Here is a 19,869-nt window from a genome sequence, read left to right on the forward strand (position 1 = left end):
TGTAAGCATATCGCCAAAGTGAACATTTCCTCTTTTAATGGGCTGCAAAGCTTCCAGGGAAGTGTTGGTGTCTCTCTTCTATGGTGAGTGCCTCTCACTGATGCTACAGACTCACAGCTGGTGGGTTGAGTCAGACAGAGACTGCCCACGGGATCCTACTGTTCTCCAATGAATCCAGTAGCAGTGAGCCACAGAGCATTACTCAGAGAGTATTTGAAGTTTTGCTTCAAAAGGACCAACTAATTGCTGGGCTCTTTCTGAAATCATCACTTTGATGGCTTAGTGTTAGAGCCGCTTGACGTCAAAAGCTGATCCTCCATAGTAAACCCATTAGTGGCTCCTCCTTCCTATATTTCTAAGCTGTCAGTGACTACCCTGGTCTCCATGCTTCATCCAGCCCCAAAATTAACTCAGCTGAACTTGAATGAGGAGTCCCTGGGGCCAGAGAATGTTCCCTCACACAAAACTCACCGGGCCTTCTTCAGCATCAATGCTTGATCGTGTTTAAATGTTCTGTTTTCTGAACTGTTTTAATACCCTGAATAATTCATACAGCTCAAAGCATGAAATTAACAATCACCTGGAAGTAGCCACTATCATTATTTATTTACCATCCCAGACTTTTATTCTTCCTCCCATATACTTAGATATGTTTTTTGCATGCTTGCCGGAGATTGCTACTCACCTATGTGTGACCTGCTAAGCCGAGAGGAACACTGTTGAGTTGTTTTCATCTCTGTATTGTTTGTTTCTTGGTTTGTTTCTGAAGGAACTCGGTGGGTTCCCTCCTATGTGTTACCATTTTTTTTTTCTTTCTGGTACCTGACAGTTAGTAGAGGCTCAGTAAAACTGTTTGTAGGCATCAAGACAGGTTGTCTCATAGAGGAATGGAAACAGACTATGGAACTGAGGAGGAAAAGGTAGAACAATTTCTCTAGTTTCTACCCCTTTTAAAATCACTACAAATCATGTAAAGCAACAAACGTCCTAGAAAAAAAAAACAAAAACAAAACGATTTAGGCTACACACTGATCATATACAAGGGTACAGGCTCTCTTCTAAATCTTTCCAAGCAATTTCATTTGGCAGATTCCTGTGATATAGACTTCTACTCTCTCAGTGAGTCTTAGAGAGTTTAATGAGTTTCGAGGTGATGAACTAGGAATTATCCAAGTCATCTCTTCAGCACGTGATTCTCAGCCACCACTGAGATTTTACGAGGTTACTTAAGTTCAGTGGCCCCAGGAATGGAAGGATAAGAATCCAAATAATTGTTTATATTTTTTTCCTCATCTTGCTGATAGAAATAGGTGAGTGGAAGTTCACTCTCGGGGGGTGACACTCTTTTTTCTTTAATGACAAAGCCGAACACTGCAAAGATCTTGAGACTTCATGAAATAGGGGAGTTACCGTTTGTTTTAAACTTTAGTATGCCCCAGAGACAAAGCATCTTATTCAACTCCTATACTTCTGTGAAATAAATCCTGTTTTCTTCACCCATAACTGCAGTCAAATGAAGTTCAGAGATACTTACAAACTTTTCAAAGGTCTCCGAGTAGCCAAGGGTCAGAATGGAAGTTTGGACTCATGTTTCCATAGCTAAAACAGACTTTTCCTCAAATATGTTAGGCTAGAGCTTGCAGTCAGATGACAGCTGTCTTGAAACACATCTTCAGAGTGTATTTAACATTTTGAAGATCCTCTAAGCCTCTTTTCTTCACACTTGGAAATCAGAGTGACATCTTCTTTGTCCAGTTCTGAGAACTACCTGAGAAAAGATCGTTTAAAAATAGTCTTTTATTCAAAAAAAAAAAAAAAAATCAAAACAAAAGACTGTGTGCCATCTTATGTACATTTAATTCACAACAATATACCTCAGACTGGGGTTCCATTTAGACATATGTCTTAGTTAAGGTCTCCATTGGTGAAGACACATGACCAAGAGAGCACTTAATTGGGGACAACATTTAATTGGGGATAGATTACAGATTCAGAGGTTCAGTCCATTATCATCATACCAGGAAGGCAGAGTCCAGGCAGGAATGAAGCTAGAGAAGCAGCTGAAAGTTCTACATCTTTACCCAAAGGAAGCCAGGAGCAGACTGGCTTCCACATGGTTAGGAGGAGGGTCTCATTGCCCACCCCTACAGTGACATACTTCCTCTCACAAGGTCACGCCTACTCAAAAAAGCCACACCTCCTAATAGTGCCACTCCCTGGGCCAAGCATATTTAAACCATCACAACATAGTCAAAGAAATCAGGTCTGTTTAACTCTTGGGTGACTCCCTGGATGATTCTGGCTTCCCTCGGATCTGGGCCCAGCTCAGGAAAAGACTGTACTCCTGACTGGGCTTCTAGAATCTTCTCTGGACAGATGGAGGGCAGCCCAAAGTAACAGTAGGGTCTCTCTTGATTATTCACATCATCAGTGCTTTAAAAAGAATCTTGAGAGCCATTAAATATTCATGAAGGCATCCTTCCTGGCAGCTTCTCCATTGTAGGTAATTACAGAGGGTTTAAAATATCTGACATTGCTTGGAAGCACACAAAGCTCTGTCAGCTGCAAGCAGACAGCTGATCTGTAATTTAATTAACATCCTGGCTTGTCCTGTTCTTTGTGGCAAAAAGCAGGCAAGTATTTCCTTTTAGTTTGAAAAAAAAAATTCAAATGTATTATTCTTGCTTATATCCTGCTCCAAATCTGATAAAAATTCTTTCAAGTGTTCACTGGGCTAGCTGTGTCTCTGCCTGTGAGTTATTTTCCTAAAAAGTGTTATCACTTTGCAAGAGAGAGAGAGAGAGAGAGAGAGAGAGAGAGAGAGAGAGAGAGAGAGAAGCAAGCTTTGACCTACTTTCTTTAGGTCTTTGAATAATAGATTTCAATACAAACTGGGCTAGACAATTCATTCAACATTTAGTGAGGACCCACACTAAACATAAATGTTGTTTGAATAAAACAATTAGGGGCCTTGTTCCTACAGGAATGTTAGTCCATGGGGGGAAAAAAAAAACCATCAAGAAAATCATCACAGAAATGTTGCCCCCTGAAAGATTATAAAGGTAGGAGCAGTGTGGTGGGGGAATGAAGAATCAGGAGAGAAACAGGGAAAATTATGTAATATCTGTCTCGTCCTTTCTCTTCCCATATGCCTTCTATCCCTTCACATCTGAGAAGAAAGAAACTCTGATCTTGTCAAAATGCCATTCAAGAATTTATTCTCAATTAATGAAGTGAACATATCACTGAATCAGTGAGCTGACTGGTTCACTACACTGAGGAGTCTTCATCTTCTCCTTTTTCTGTTCCTTGTTGTCTGCCTCTACCTTCTACACCAACTCCCCCACCTCTACTCCCTACCTTACCCACTTGTTCGTTCCTGAAATTCAGCAAGGTGGGAAGGCCGCAGCAGATGCTGGGCATGGCTAGACACAGGTCACAGGTATAATGAGGGAAAAAAGGAAGGATCTGGGAAAGCGCCAGCTCTAAACTCTCCAGCCTCAAATAAGTAAAATGTTTACAATAATCAAACTATACAAATAATGTGTTTTTTTAACATGGGAAGATGCCTGGCAGTTCCGCTTAACTGTGGCAGAACTACTTGGAGAGGAAATGAAAGCCCATCCTTTTCCGCAGTTCATTTCTTGAGCCTGCTTCCTTCTCCCGGTTGGTTATTTTCAGTGTTCTGAGTTGAATTCACATATTTCCTAGGAATCATCACTTCCTTTGCAGATTTGTTATTTATTTCATATTCTCACTGACTCTACAGTTCTCCTGAAATAGGTTTTTCCTGTTTGTGAAATAACTTCTTTTTCAAAGAAATTTTCTCTCAGCAAAGTTGCTCAGTCAACTGACGAGGTAGTGTATGGGTGAACGAACATTACGGGAGATAAAAGTAAAGACTTGCTTTTCAACCCTTTGGGGAGCTTAGGTGACAGAAGGAAATGAGATTTAACACAGAGAATACTGATTTTTTTCCACACAATTATCAGAGCAATTTTAGCAATTCCTACATATCAGGCTGGTGTAAACAATTAGCATTATTTCTTAATTTCAAACCTGCTTCACAGCACAGCTTGAAGCCTTAAATAGCAAACCTCTTTTATATTCTTTGCAATGTGTTTTCTGGTTGCATCTTCTCCATGTAAGATGTGGTATCACCAAGAACTCAGAAGCACACAGACATGTTCTGGCTTTCCTTAGCTTTTGATTTATATCCCCCACCCTTTTTATCTCCCTCCCCGCCTCTCTCTATTTCTATTTTCGTATCTCTCTCCTTTCTTTCTCTTCTGTATTGTGCCAACCCCTGCTGCAAGCAGGAAGGCAAGTAGAGTACTTTTTGTTCAACAAAAGATAAACAGATTTTTATTTATGAGAACTTGGCAGACTTACAACTTCTGGATCAACTGTGATCTGGTCTGCCAGCACTGCACCACCTTCCAAACTGCCAGAGAACTTCCTGTACTGGAGCAAGCATGTTTATATTCCTCTGAATTCTGGGCACTTCTGCATAGTTCTGACTCACACATGAAGGTCTAATGTACTATGCAGACCCTAGGAAGACTTCCTAATTTTAATCCATTCACATGAGAGACAATAGTAGCTTTAAAAAAAAAGATGAAGATATTTGCATGCATGTTCTGTTTGGTGGCCCTTTTGTTTAGACTGGAACATTGATCAACCAATTTAAAGTCAATTCTGTTAACCTCACAGATATGGGTCTCTCACTTTGTGTCATGTAGGCACTGAAATGTCCAACATATAAATGTGTTTCCATCTGATTCTGAGATCATCATGGACCATAAATACAAGGGCAAGCAATTATAGTATAGCTATTATTCGCTGATTGGAATCACTGCAGAAGGTTATGGGACATACAAGAAGATAAAAGGAAGATACCTTGACATTCCTAACAGTCACAGAAATGCTTCCAAGAAGGTGCATATCACCTTCTTGGATCTGATTATTGCAGCTTTAAAAAGCTTATTTGTGGGAATCCAGTGTGGAAGGGAAGTTTAGATTTAAAAACAGGGAGAAGGAATCCTAAAGACAGAGACAAAATGGTCCAAATAAAATTGACCTAGAAGAGATGGTACCATAGAACTCCCAGCTAGAACTCCCTTCTATTCTCATTGAAGATAAAGGAAGGAGTGTTTGTTGACAAAGGGTAAGAGTTTTTAGTTTATTTTGTTGTTTTGTTTTGTTTTCAAGCAGAGTGTTCTCAAATAGATCACACTGAATCAAGGTGCTAAGAAGAGTAAGGCACGAATTTCAAATCAGAGGCCTCCTTTTTGGCCATCACCACAAATCCCCCAAAAGAGCTTTAAGTGCCATTAGCAACTAGGCAAGCATCTGTAGAATGAAAGATGACTAAGATGAGTCAGAATCTCCTACAAAGCTGTGACCCCAACAGAATTGTGCAATCTCCCTTGTTAAGTGACACCTTGGGAAGGTGTTTTTCACATCAGGTCCAGTTTCTTAATATCAGAGTTAGTTTTTCAGGTAACTTCTCAGTACATAAAGAGAGAGGAGTTTTTCATCAGCCAAGGGATATCTTACCAAGAAGTGAACAGACATGAACTTTGAAAAGATATTTCTATGGGTAGGGGGATAGGGTCATATTTCACAACTCATCAAGACGACATTGTTACTTTCCTTTCCTGTGATGAATTTCTGCTACACATGTGCTTTCTTCTCTTTCTCATGTCCAGGTCACTGTATAATTCAGGCTGGCCTGGAACTTAGGATATTTGAATGCCTTTGTGCTCTCCTTGTATATCTTTTGAGATACCATTTTAAGCTGAGAAACTTCAGGCAAAGTTGATTCTGTTCCATTTTTGCTTCCACAGAATTTGATTCTATATGTGGGCATCATCACTGTGTATAGTGGTTTAACTGTGTATAACTCAAGTAAAATCTTGTATCATTCTTGACTACAAAACTGTGTTGAGCAAACAATTTGGTTGTGATAGTCCTTAAACCTGATTTTATAATGCTTTATAATGAAGAAAGTTACATCTAACAGATATTTCTGTATCTCAGTGTGCTAAACCCTACCTATTCCCTCCATTTCCTCAAAAGACATGTACAGCTTCTTTCCTCAAACACTTGTTCAACATATATGATAGGTACTTATCTAAGGAGTTTGAGATGTCAACACAGATTGGTATAAGAATTGGAAACACACATATACCATAAAGAATTATAACTTTGCAAGCACAAGAAGCTATGAGAACAATTTTAAGATAAATAAATTATATACAACTATTACCCAATCAGATGACTCTAAGAACATGTGAGACAGTCCTCTACAGTGCAGTGCAGGGTTTGGTGGCAGGGTCTTACTGTGCTATGTAGCCCTATGGCCCAGAGCCTGGGCTTGTTTGGAATTCATATTTCTCTTGCCTCAGCCTCCCCAGTCCTGTCATTAGAGGTGTGCCCTCACCATTCCTGGCTATATTATATACTTTTTAAAATAGTCAAGATAATAAAACAATAATATTGTATATAGATTGCTAAAGTTAAAAAATACTTTGGGTCTATTTATGATGTTGCTGTAGTTCATAATCACTTTGGTGAGAATGGAGAGAGAAACATTCAGAAGTGACTTTGGCTCATGGAGTGGTACTGACAGCAGCTCATTGCAGACAGAAACTTGAACTCTGTAGGAAATGGCAGGGATGACATTTGTCTTCTCCCAGTGAAAACCTAACTGAGTGAGAAAAATGTGAAATGTTAGCCTATACTTTTGAGGGAGATTTCTTCTTCAAATTATTCATAGCATTAAAGAAAACAGAATCATGATATTTACAGTTTTGCAGAAATGTTCAAATTTCATCCTGGTGTTTATTCTTAGTAGTATTTTTGTATCAGGCTCCCAACTGAATCACCAGAGTTAACTTCAACTCCTTATGGGTTAAGCAATGTAGTAGAAACACAATCAAGTTGGAATTATCTGGACTGGATCCCATGTCTAATTTTCCTATAGTTTATGATCTTAAAAAGTTATCTTAACTTCCAAAAACCTTAGTTTCATCATAGGCAGAATGTAATATCACATTAGAATGGCTGTAATGGAAGTAGACCGTGATAGTCTTTTGTCAGGTGCCTTTATGACATTATAGAATTTTTTTTTTTATTTTGAGATTGATACTGAATTAGACATTGCATAGACTCCCTAGAAATGAATGTATTGATAATCAATTCTAAGAGTGGATGACAAAGTGAATCACTAACCCTAGGGTGTTTTTTGCTCTCAAATTATGAGTCTCATTGAAAACTGATATCCAAAGCAGCATATTTTTCATCTCAACAATAAGAGAAAATATCTTCAGAAGAAGACAGTTTCCTTGACTGGATGCGGTAACAGAAGAAAGGCACTGGGAACAGCTTTGATGTAGACAAAAACTTGAGACTGCACTATGACAGTATCTGGATCCTGATTCCAATGTCCTTGTGAAATACATAGGACACATAGACTAAGCAAGACCACCAGAAGAGTGGATTAACTGGGTTGGGAAGCAAACTGGCCTCCTTTTCTTTTCCTACAATACACTTCATCCCAGTGTGTATTCTTAGTGGTATTTTTCTATCAGGTTCCCAACTGAATCACTAGAATTAACTTCAACTCCTTATGGGTTAAGCAATATAGTAGAAAGACAATCAAGTTGGAATTATCTGGACTGGATCCCATATCTAATTTTTGGAGAAACAGGATACTTCCCCAAAAAGACAGCTCTGGAAGAAGGCCAGGAAGAGATCAAGAGATAGAGTGTCAACCCTTGGAGACTCAGACCATGGCTGAAGATGGAGAATTCCCAACAAGAAATGAGATCCTCCAGATCATTTCTTGTCCTGAGATTTTCTCTCCATGCCAGCTATCTGAGATTTGCATAGAAATCTTTAGCAATGGCCTTTGCCAGTGAACTCTCTGTCTGTTATGAGAATACAGAGAACTGGTTCATGAAGAGGAAAGGAAACAAGACAGAATGAAGTGGTACCTCTTACTCCCTAGATCCATCTGAACAGACTCAGGTTTCATTATCGAAGTTCTTTAAAAATTAACTTAATTCCTAGAAATTATAATGTTTTGTCCTAGAATGCAACAAACCCAAATCAGTGTTCTTCATTGGTGTTGAACTAAAGTCAGAACAATTATCTTCCCTTTCGAGCTTTTAAAAATATCATGGGTGGAAATTTTCTTTCATTATCAAGGATAATTTAAACTTTTGATGGATCCTGCAGCAAAATTAAGTATATGAGTAAGATATATCAGTTCTAATGTATTGCTCCATACTTTTTTCTCTACCCATGACTGAAATGTATTAGCACCTATGAAGCTTCTCAAGTTATTTACAAGACAAACGAGATCCTTTCGTGTGTGTGTGTGTGTGTGTGTATGTGTGTGTGTGTATAAACATACACACTATATATCTTATTTGTTACCAGTTTTTCTTTGTCTCAGAAGTACAGTATATTGTGATGACCAAAAAAATTGTTCCCCATTGTTAAAATTGAAACAGTTTTACTTGTATATTTGACCTTGTTTACAGTGACCACTGAAAGAGTTTATAGTCAAATATTTGGCAATGCCAACAGTAGTCATACTGTATGTCCTGCTAAGTTCAAACTATTGGAATCCCTTCCCAACACTGATACATCCTTTCCCTCTTTTCTTTTCTGCCAGAAGTATCGATACCAAGATGAGGACGGGCCACATGATCATTCCTTACCTCGGCTAACTCATGAAGTAAGAGGTCCAGAACTGGTGCATGTGTCGGAAAAGAACCTCTCTCAAATAGAAAATGTCCATGGATATGTCTTACAGTCTCACATTTCTCCTCTGAAGGTCAGTCATATTACTCACTATACTTTATAACTGCTGATTGTTTGAAGTCCTGATTGCTAAAGGCATTCTTGTGGGCCTGGTTTAATGAGGCTTGGAAAACTGTACTTGTGGCCACTGGTTGTGAAGATCCTTTCTGTGGTTTGGAACCCAACCTGGTATTTCTGGGAAATATTTTTATTACCATTGTTTGAGTGTCTGGAAAAATCCTTTTAGTTGTTGAAAAAGGGCAGAGCAACAATTTGAGACTGAAAACTTGACAGGAAAATAAAACTGTATTAAGGGAAGAAAAAAAAAAAAAAACCACAGTGGCACACCATGACTTGCTCAAATGCTCTCCTTCTGTCAGCATACCCGGTCTCAGATGAAACAAAGGAAGTAAAGCTATCCTTATCACACCTAATGATTGCCCTGCTGTCTAAACTACAATGGAAAATGTGTGAGCTGGCTCAACACCTCGATTTTATTCTAGGAGAAATGGTTTCCACCGGCATCTTTCTCTTTGGCATCATGCTTTCACCAACACTTTCTGCCTTTTAAAATTTAATTATATACAATTTATGATCACTGGTGTTTTGATAAGGGATCATTCAATAAGAATGAGACTTTTCTGTACTCTGTGGTTGCTGTTTTATCTACTGAACTAATGCTATTCAATTTTGTGCTTCTTGATAAAAGGCTTGTAAGCACTCATTAATCCTTCAGTTACTACCAAGGTTTGTTTTATTATTCAGATCACTGTATATATATATATATATATATATATATATATATATATATATGTTGCACTACACCAGTAGTTCGCAATCTGTGAGTCATGACCCTCCTCCCCCTTTCCCATTGAAGGTCGAACACCCCTTTGACAGGGGTTGCTTAAAATCATCAGAAAACAGATTTTTACATTATGATTCATAACAGTAGCAAAAGTATAGTTGTGAATTAGCAATGAAGATAAATTTTATGGTCAGGTGTTACCACAATGTGAGAGACTGTCTTCAAGTGTGTTATCACTGAAGGTAAAGAACCACTGTTTTAGAGGATGAGCAGATCGCTCAGTGAGTAAATTTTTTTTTTTTTTATTACAAGCATGAGAACCTGGGTTCAAATCTCCAGAACCAACATAATAGCTAAACACACAGCACAAGATAATCACAGTTCCCTTATTGGGAAATGGGAGGTAGAGACCAGAGACTCCCTAGAAGCCTGGATTCTAGAGTTGGGTGGAAGGAAATTATTGACAACTACAGGTTGTCCTCTGACTCCCAAATATACTATTGAAAACACATACCCATGTTTACACACACACACACACACACACACACACACAAAACTGCATGTATACATATACAAACACAACAAATCATTTATTTTTAACTATTTTTGGACGTAAGTATAATTGCAGAAGTTTTTCTCTTGCTTTCTTTCCTCAGTCTTCTCCCGTATGTCCATTGGTCTCCATTCCTGCATCTTCTATTGTGCTTACATCATATACTATTGTTTTTGTGTATGCAATTTCAGAAAATATGAAAGAACAACTAAACTATGTTTGAGACAGTTCCAACTTTTGATAAATTTCTAGTATTTTAGTATCTTTAATCTATAATCAACTGAACCAGCTACAGATTTGACCAATAAGTTAAACTATTAGGTCCAATGTCAAATCCCAGCAAATACCAAAGAATGTCTGGAAATGTGCAAAATCATGCCATTGGGGTATGTAATGCATCTTTCCAGTTTCATCAGATGCTAACAAATGCAAATTAGTGTTTAATCTTGAAGAGAAAAAAAAGTTGGGGGATGTGGCCATACTGTTCTATATCAAAACCTGTCAGGTGAAAACCATGACATTTTGTCATTTAAACTGTAAGCAACACCACTATGCATACCTGCCAGTGATGCTTGTCTGTGGTCATTGTAAGATTATAGGTTCTGCCTGAACTACTCCAGACAGGCGTTGCCTCCTTCTTCTTGTTCCTAGAAATCTCAGGGCCTGAATGAGGACTCAGCAGTGGTTTTGTGGAGAGAATTCTACATGTTCTCCAGAAAAAAATTCAACACAGCTGTCTTTAAATTTCTCTCTGACTGAAACAATCCACGATTCTGCTGTGTTCAGATGAATATTTAGTTTATCCCAGGTCTTATACCAACACCTATAAATTGAAGCATGGCAGAAATGGGAGACTGCATTGCATTGAGCACTTGTGTTTGATTTATTATTCCTAACTGGTTGAATGATTCCCTGTAGGAACCTCCATGGATGGGCTGGAAAAAATGGCTAAGTGAATAAAGCACTTGCCACACAGAACAGGTTTGAATTCACAAAACTCACATAAATCCAGATGATGTAGAATGTATATCTGTAATTTCTATGACAACATGGAGTTACAAGAGAAGAGAATCCCTGGGAATCCTCCTTAGGCCTGTTTGCCTGGCATATGCAACAGCAAACCAAAAGAGACAGTTTTCAAACAAGTTGGAAGTTGAAGACAACAGAGGTTGTCCCCTGACCTCCATGGTGCCTGTATCCACCCCTAGCCTCTCCCTACTTATAGAATAACTACATCACCGCCATGGAGTATTTCAACATTCCCTCTTTGATCAGCTCTAGAGCATAGTTTCAAAAGAGTTGTGACTATACAGCAGTCAAACTAAAGCTGTCCTGGTTGCTGTAGAAAAGAATAAACAGAATAATAATAGGTGTGGAACCTTAAATTGGGTCATTGTCTTCAGCATATACATTATAGATAAGAAAAAGATCCAATAAGTTTGTGTTGTTTGGTGATTTTCATCTTCCTCCCTTACACCGCTCAACCTTGAATTTGGGAAATATCTATTAGAGCTTGAAAAAGCTTTAAAGTTTACTTTTTATACAAATTAATCCAGCATGCTTTTCTGTGTATGTATGTGTGTGTGTGTGTGTGTGTGTGTGTGTTTGTTTTCTTTTCTAAGTATTTTTTAAATGATCCTTTATAGAATAGCTATCTTTAATTTCAGTGATTTATTTCTAAGTTTTAGTTGTTATTACTGTATGTGGGTATATAGTGTATAGGATGCATCTGTGTGTGTGTTTGTGTGTGTGTGTGTGTGTGTGTAGGTCAGGGGAGTCAGTTCCTTCCTTTCACTTAAGCTCTTTAGCTGGACTCTAAAGATCAAACTCAGTTCACCATGCTTGCATAGCCAGTGATTTTATCCACTGAGCTCTGTTAACAAGCCAAGTTCAACAATTTGGGGTTTCCTGTTTGATTAATTTACCTTATAACTTATTGTGATCTTCTACTTTTATTAGTTTTCATGATTTTACCATAGTTATTGAAGTTACCACATGCCAGATTTTAAAGACGCTATGTGTGAATAAATAACCTCTCATATGAAATGCCAAGGATAGAAATGGTTTTCTCCTCTTGTTGGCACTATGGATTCAGGAGGAGCATCATCTAAGATATTTTGGAAAGCACAATTCAGTTTGCCCAAGACTTATTCTGAGACAATGAAGTAGCTCCTGTGAACCCAGGATTTGTTTTCTTTGAGTGTCTTACAGATGTTGTACTAAACAGGTCATGCTTTTAGAAGATTCGGGGAGAAAAGTCTATGACTATTTCCTCTGGCAGCAGAGATAATAAATATGCATAGCTATAAAGACAAATAGCCCAGTTTATGGGGTCTACTAATGTCATAATATGCATGTCATGGCTGATTCAGGCCACTGACTTAAGATAATGAAAATACTTGGGAAGGGGTACATGAAGGGCTCACCTACTAGTATAAGTAGCTTCAGCATAGCCAGACACATCAGGTCTAAGCCCACACATCTCCATAGGTGCAGGACATATTTCCTCATCAAGGTGGTAAGCTGCATTACCATAGGTGTAGTGTTTGGACAACCTGCCACGATTAAACACCAGGTGTTGTTTTCACACAAAGGAAACCTAAAATCAGGAAAATGCTAAGCAGGCACAAATTCTCAATTAGAACTGCCATGTTTTCAACCTGTTGCCTCTCCTGATCTGTCTAGTGTTCTTTGATAAAATACTGTAAAAAGGCCAGACAAAGGAGGCAGAACACACAACCAGAGAATGACCCCAGAATCTTCCTCTGAGCAACCTAGGCAGATCTCTGATATTAATCAGGAATTTGCATACAACATGTCAAAAACAGAATATGAGATGGCCGGATAACAGTTTAAATGCCACACTGAGCCGGCTCTGACTCAGCTGACTAATCTCAGTTTTTCAGGTTTTATATTATTTCTCCCCTTTTCCTATCACCTAATGCTTTAGTCTTAAGATCCTTGTCTTTGGAGCGCACCAGCTGCCTGGGTGATAAATGAGCTTGCTTTGCTAGCTTTCATTAAAGTGCCTGGGCCAGTGTGAAGCATGAGGTTGAGGAGAGATGTGCAATTTAGCAATGAATTTAAGGGAATTTGTTTTCCTTGCCACAAGATGGGGATGCTTTCTCTTCAGTTAGTACATAGAATGTTCCATAAAAGAAACCAGCTCATAACCACAATAAAATATAAGATGGCCTATAATAAACTATGAGGAGTTTTCTTTCTAGCTTATATCTGTTTTCTAAGACTAAAGTAAGTTCTGCTGTATGAATTGGTGATGGTGAGGTAAAGAGTATGGATTTAAATATGCATATCACTTCCTTGGGAAATTGAATTATAATTACTTGTTACTCTTTCTTAATCTGAAAAATTCAGATCCTTCTATCTTAAATACAGTCACACCTCAGGTGCCAGGGTATTAATCAATTGAGGATTAATTTCTGTCCCACTCTCCATTGCCTCATGTCACTGATACAGAACAGATACAGATTCATTGTCCTAATCTCATGATTTCTCACATATCAACGAATCTGAAGTCTCATGTATCAACATATCTGAAATCTGGCCATGTCCTATGGTGTCTTGTAATTAAAGTTGACGACATTTTCTAGGGTCCATTAAAATTTCTAATAGTCATCTGAGAATCAGCGGTCCTTGACTATGAAATTAAAGCTATCTTTTACATATTGGATGGAAATTGTATTAATTAAACAACCGATAGTCCTTCTAGTTTTTATTGAGACCAGAATGAAGAGAAGGTTTACTAGAATCTGGGGTTAGTGAGTTTGTAGAGAAAGAGCTCCTCACTTGGACAGCTCGGCACTTTCTCACACTTGTGAGAAAACATTGGAAAACCTCTAGATAGTGGAAACTAGAGGCATTTTAGAGGATAATCTCAATCCAAAGGAAAGTGACATAAATAAGTGCAGGCAGATGAACCCTACATCCTCCTTGCTTTACCACTTTTTCCTAGAGTGGCTGCAGCTTGCTTTCAGAGATCCACAAGCTGAGGCTACTGTGAGGCTTTTCCTCTGCAGAGCCTTCCCTCTCAGTTCTGATTCTGCCCATTGGTCATCATAGCCTATAACACACAGAGCCAATGTCTCTAACACAGAGAGTGAATGTTTCTGGCACAGTTTGTATTTGGAAATGGTCTTTATTTGGTTATTCTAAGTACCCTTTGCTGGTCGGTGTAAATTACTAGCCTAGGTAGAAGTGATTATCAATAAGCATGTGACCCACTTTGTACTGTCCTTCATCTTTGTTTTCTGAATTTTGTTGTTTGTTGTTTGCATGGCTGTTTCACTTCCCTCATCTCACCATTAGCATCTGTGGTGAAACTAGACTAGCATCTTCACAGGTACATTTGCTGGAATCTCATCAGCAGTATATGGAAAATAAGGAGATGCATGCATTCTCCAACACATCTGGATGGTAAAATGTCTTAACTTGGCATAAAATCTCCCAGAGCTCTTTTGGGATTATTTTGTTTGGTTGGTTTTTATGTTTTTGTTTTTAAGAAGATTCAGTAAGTAAACAATAAAAATTATTTGTTTATTTATTTATTTACTATACAGTCCTGAAGGGGATACCATATCACATTATAGATGATTATGAGCCACCATGTGATTACTGGGAATTGAACTCAGGACCTCTGAAAGAGCAGCCAGTGCTCCTAACCTCTAAGCCATGTCCTTAGTCCTCTCTCAGAGCTTTTAATATTATATGCAATGTAGCATCTGAGTTGGGGATAAGGATAAAGAAATGTGTTTGCTAAATACATTTATTCATGAAACTTTTTCTTCTAGATTAAATTATGTCTTGGCTAGGCTGATATGCCCTGGGAAAAACCATAATAGACAAACATAGGCTGTTTAACATGAACAATAGGCGAGTACAGTATAAAGCTTCATTCTGGTACTGGAATCAAAGTAGCCAGATTCAAATACCATGTCTTCTAATTCCTAGTTATGTGAGCATACCCAAAGTATAACTTTGATAAGACTCAGTTTCTTTATATGCAAAAAAATATTGTATGAGCTCATATACTTCTTTGACATTTAAGAAAAATAAATTAATGGGAACTTCTTTACAAGAAGAAATAAAGAAAAAAGGAAGAATTCATTATTGCTATCAATGCCTTATTATTTATTGAATTGCATGAATTTATAGTATAGAAATAATCTAAGATAAAAATTTGGGGCAAATTCCTGGACTTTTACCTTTGTGTCACAGAATCCATGCCCAGCTATCTCAGGCTTTGTTATATTCACTACAAATTTACTGTGGTTATATGTACCACCATGGGATTTAGTTCAAACAAAGACAATTTGTCATTTTCAGTCTGTGTAACATTGGGAAAAATAGTCAGAATTTCTGAGATGCCATTAACCTATATATTAAGAAAAATATTTTGTTGTGTTAATTGACTCAGTTTTTTACTCATCTTTGGCTTCATCCTATATTCTGTTTTCTATGTGATGCTTTGGGTTATAAAGTACTTGTTTTTATGTTTCTTGCATGCTGTAATTAGACACCCAAGTATGGAGACTGACATATATAGAATTTCATGTTATGTACAGTAAAATAGCAAAGAGGAGACGAATCCTCCCAAGACCTCAAATTAACCATTTTGTGTTATAGTTCACTGGGGCTCGATAAGTGGTGAATGTGATCACAGAATGAACTGTAGAGGGGATTAGTAGAAGCTAAGGAGAAAAGGTCAAATTGCCCTTAACTCCAATAATCACGTAAATATTCAAGGATTCTGGGAACTGAAAGTACTTACTTGAATAGGGATGAGAGTTGAAATGATCACTGCAAATTGCAGAGAGTTGGGTGAGTGCAAGGCATGTGACAGAGCGAGGCAGATGGGTGGGAAGAGCAAAGAATGACCTTTAGCGGAGACTGGACTTCACCTTGTAAGTAATCAGGGATGACTGCAAAATTTATAATGGAGAATGACATAGTTCTACTTGCAAATTACACAATTATTCATGTGGTGTTGAAGAAAAACTGGATAAGAGTGAGATCAGAATCAAGGACATCTCATAGAAGGCAAGGTGATGAGCTCGAAGATAAAGTGGAGGCACCAAGCATGGGAACCATGAATTTGACAGTTTGTCTAGAAAATATATGATGTCTTGTGTAGACATTTTAAATCATCAAGGTAGGAGAGAGAAAGATGGAGGTTAAATAATACTTTCATTTTATCTAATTGGGTAGAGACTTATATGGAATGAATTAAAATTGTTCCCCTGTGAAATTCATTAATAGAGCATTTATCTAGCATATGTGAAGTCTCAGATATGATTCCTGCCTTTCTCCTCCCAAAAACAAAGAAAATGAAGAGTCTAATAGACGATTAAAAACACAAACATCTTTCCTGTAGTGCAAGCTGTGAATATGAATAGGGTTGCTCAGAAAGAGGAGAAATACAGAAGACTGAGGTATTGGATCCACTCTCAGCACCCAGGACTTTGTGGAGAAAGGGACCTACTGAGATCACAAAACAGCAGGACCCATCACAGTGAGTGGCTGGTAGTGATATTTTCAGTTTATAACTGAGGCTAAGTAATTCTCATCAAAGGAAGCCAGGTCCTCTGTGTACAATAATATAATGTTCCACAAAGATTGTGTTGGTCAAGCAGTAGCTGCTTCATAAGTAACATGGTATATAACCATAGAAACGAAAAAACCAAACTGAAAACAACCAAAAGCTGCAGGTGACCCCAGAAGTCATAAGGTCTTCAATTTCAGCTGCTAAAAAAATAGTGTTCATTTGTATTTCTGGACTTGGCATTATTATTAATACCAGTGATTTGAAAAAAAAAATGCAGCTGATTCTTGCCATTTTTCACAATTTTTCACAGCAAAATTCCAGAAAACAAAACTCATTCACTTCTGTCTCTTGCCACTAGATGGTGGAAGCAGCTGAGCTGATGATTCTGCAAGCATCTGTTCCTATGTGAAGAAGCTGAGATCTATGAGGCTAAATTGAAAAGCATGTAGTTAAGAAAGACACCAGAAGGGGTTGGCAGAATTTTGCATACTTGTGATAATGCATTTTGTTCTGTGCCCAATCCTGGTAAGAGGAGGTGGCTGAGTGGTACATGGCCTGGAAATATCTGTACTGAACAAAAGCTCCTGGGTGAAATTCTGAGCAAATGAATCCTATCTTGCCTTAAATTTCCTAAATTGGAAAGGGTCATGGCAGTTTATCCTGAATATCTTAATTCTTTAGGCCAGATGTTGAAAATTTTTTAAAAAAATAAGACAAATAAAACCTATAGTTGCTTTTCACAATTCAAGAATTCTCCCCAGGGTTTAGAGCAATGGCTTTGTGCTGAAAGCACTTGCCTTGTAAGCATGAGGACATGAATTTGATCAATGTGAACCTTCCTAATTTTCAGGGTCTAGTACAGTGAGAGATCCTGTTTTAAGCAGGGCTTCATGGCAGTCCCAAAGTTGCCTGGCTTCCATATACATGCTAATAGAGGGAAGCCCAAGGTGGGTTAGAGCACAATATGCAAATTTCCTGCTTCTTTCATATATATATAAAAAAATAATGCCTTTAAGGACATATTAAATAATAATGTATCAAATATCAAATATCAAAGGCACACCAATTTTTAAAAACAAAATGGTTTTTATCATAATCTCAAACTGTTGTGGAGAGCCCCAGCCTGTATTTTGATACTAATTCCCCTTTCCTGTGAAGGGCTGCAGAGGAGGAGTGAGTCATTACACAGGTGATTTCTAGCAAACCTTCTACACATCTTAATTTGTAAAATAAAGACTGGAGCCAGTGATTGGGCAGAGGAAGGGGAGGTGGAGATATAAAGATTGGTGGGAAGAGAGCAGGGGGAAGACTGAAGGACTGTAGGGAGACAATGGAGGAGGAAGACAATGACGGAAAGAACGACTGGGAAGCAGGAGCTAGAAGGACAGACGCAGGGTCTGGAAAATCCTCAAGTTATAAGGGTCTCATAGCTGGGGAACAGACTAGTGTAGGGGTATCTGCCCAATCTAGGCTTATAGAATATATTCATAATTGCTGAGTTGTGTTTTCATTGACTGGTCATATTTAGGTTGGAGATTTAAACATCTCCCACTACATCGAAAGAATAATAATAGTGACCACTTATGCAAATATACCTAAAGAGTTAACTCAGTTATTCTTATGACGTCTCTGAAAATTAATCTCTCACTACTGTCAGAGCTTCTGTTACAATTAGAAAAAAATTACCAAAACCCACAGAGGCTGTCCATCAGTATGAGACATACCTTGTTGCAGGTGATGATGCTGGTGGTATTGATACCCTTAAGTGACCCACAGTTCCTAAACCATCTATCCCTTTAAACAATAAACTAGTTGTACACGTTGAGTAAGAGTTCTGTCAACTATTTCTCCTTTCCAAAGATCTTTATAAATTATTCCAAACCAGCACACTAAACAATTAATACATACCAAAATTAATTGAGTTGAGGAAACTTTTTTCAGTTCTCTGCTAGTTAATCCAAAAAAAAAAAAAAAATCAAACACATGTATAATTTGGGGAAGTAAAAGAGATTAACATTTTCTGGGTTTCAAGAATGTTTCTGTTACTGGCTAGTATGACCTATTTTAAAGGATACTAATATATTCTCTAGAGTACATAATAGAGCAAGACTCAATTTGTATCCTAATAATAAAATAAGTATCCTATATGAGAAGTGTTAAGTTCACATCTAACAGGTACCTCGGAAATTATAATTATTTTTCCATTAAATAAACACAAAAGACACAAGTAATAACAAACTAAATTTAACATTATAAATTCTGAACTATAAAGAGATGCTAGCTATTATCATTTCCCTATTTTTGTGGTTCTTGGGATAATGACATTATAGTATAGTTTTATTTCAGATAAGTAAGTCTGTACTATCCAAATAGTCATCTTTCCTTTGCAAGCTGATGTCATTTTGGCTAGGTCAAAAAAAGAAAAAAAAAAAACAAAAAAAACCCAAAAAGTATGGCCAGTGAAAGGGGCACACAGCTGTTTTCTGAGTATTTCAAATAAGAATTTATTAAAACATAAAGAAATATACTCTTTGGAAGCTCTAAGAGATATGAAGACATATGTGTTATTATTCCTTCCTTATGGTTGAGGAAAATGAATGCTAAAGTTAGGAAGTACTGTTCACAGTTATTTCTTGAGAGATGTTGGTCATAAATACAGCTAATGTGGCAACTGAGTTTCATATTGTTATATTACCAGCAAATGAGTGTCATACAATCTGAAGACAGAAGGAACAATGAAAATAATTAAAGTCAGGCTTTTCATAGGGCATCTGACACATAAATACTTGCAAAATAAATCTGATGAGCAAATAAAGAGTAGACTAGAAAGTGTAATAGAGCATAAAAGATGGTCATGTCAGTGTGTAGATATATACCAGATCATGTTGTCAGATGCATTTCTTGCTGTGAGGATAGTAAGGATGTCAGAAGGCTACTGGGTTGGCCCAACTTCCCTAAGCTTTAAGTGATGAGGGCAGAGAACAGAAAGAAATTATTGTGCCCAGAAGATGAAGCTAAAGGATTCCTCAAATATACATTGGTTAAGACCAGCAGAGCCCGAATCTGCTCCCTTTATAAGGGATTTCTCTTTCTAGTATCTGTGGTGGCTGCATTATTGATGATTACATTATGTGA

General features: G+C 37.7%; 1 protein-coding gene across 14 annotated transcripts in view; it reads left to right on the plus strand.

Moving 5' to 3' along the window:
- Positions 1-19,869, plus strand: part of Dlg2 (discs large MAGUK scaffold protein 2) — a 1,841,012-nt gene that overhangs the window by 895,407 nt on the left and 925,736 nt on the right. For 11 of the 14 annotated variants that reach the window (XM_076937777.1, XM_076937790.1, XM_076937764.1 and 8 more), the window contains one exon: positions 8,687-8,848. In XM_076937777.1, coding sequence (XP_076793892.1) covers positions 8,687-8,848 — 162 coding nt within the window. The remainder of the gene's footprint in view (positions 1-8,686; positions 8,849-19,869) is intronic. The other 3 variants (XM_076937770.1, XM_076937823.1, XM_076937842.1) reach the window with 1 other exon arrangement.

Source organism: Arvicanthis niloticus, chromosome 1 (assembly GCF_011762505.2).
Source record: "Arvicanthis niloticus isolate mArvNil1 chromosome 1, mArvNil1.pat.X, whole genome shotgun sequence".
Taxonomy (NCBI): domain Eukaryota; kingdom Metazoa; phylum Chordata; class Mammalia; order Rodentia; family Muridae; genus Arvicanthis; species Arvicanthis niloticus.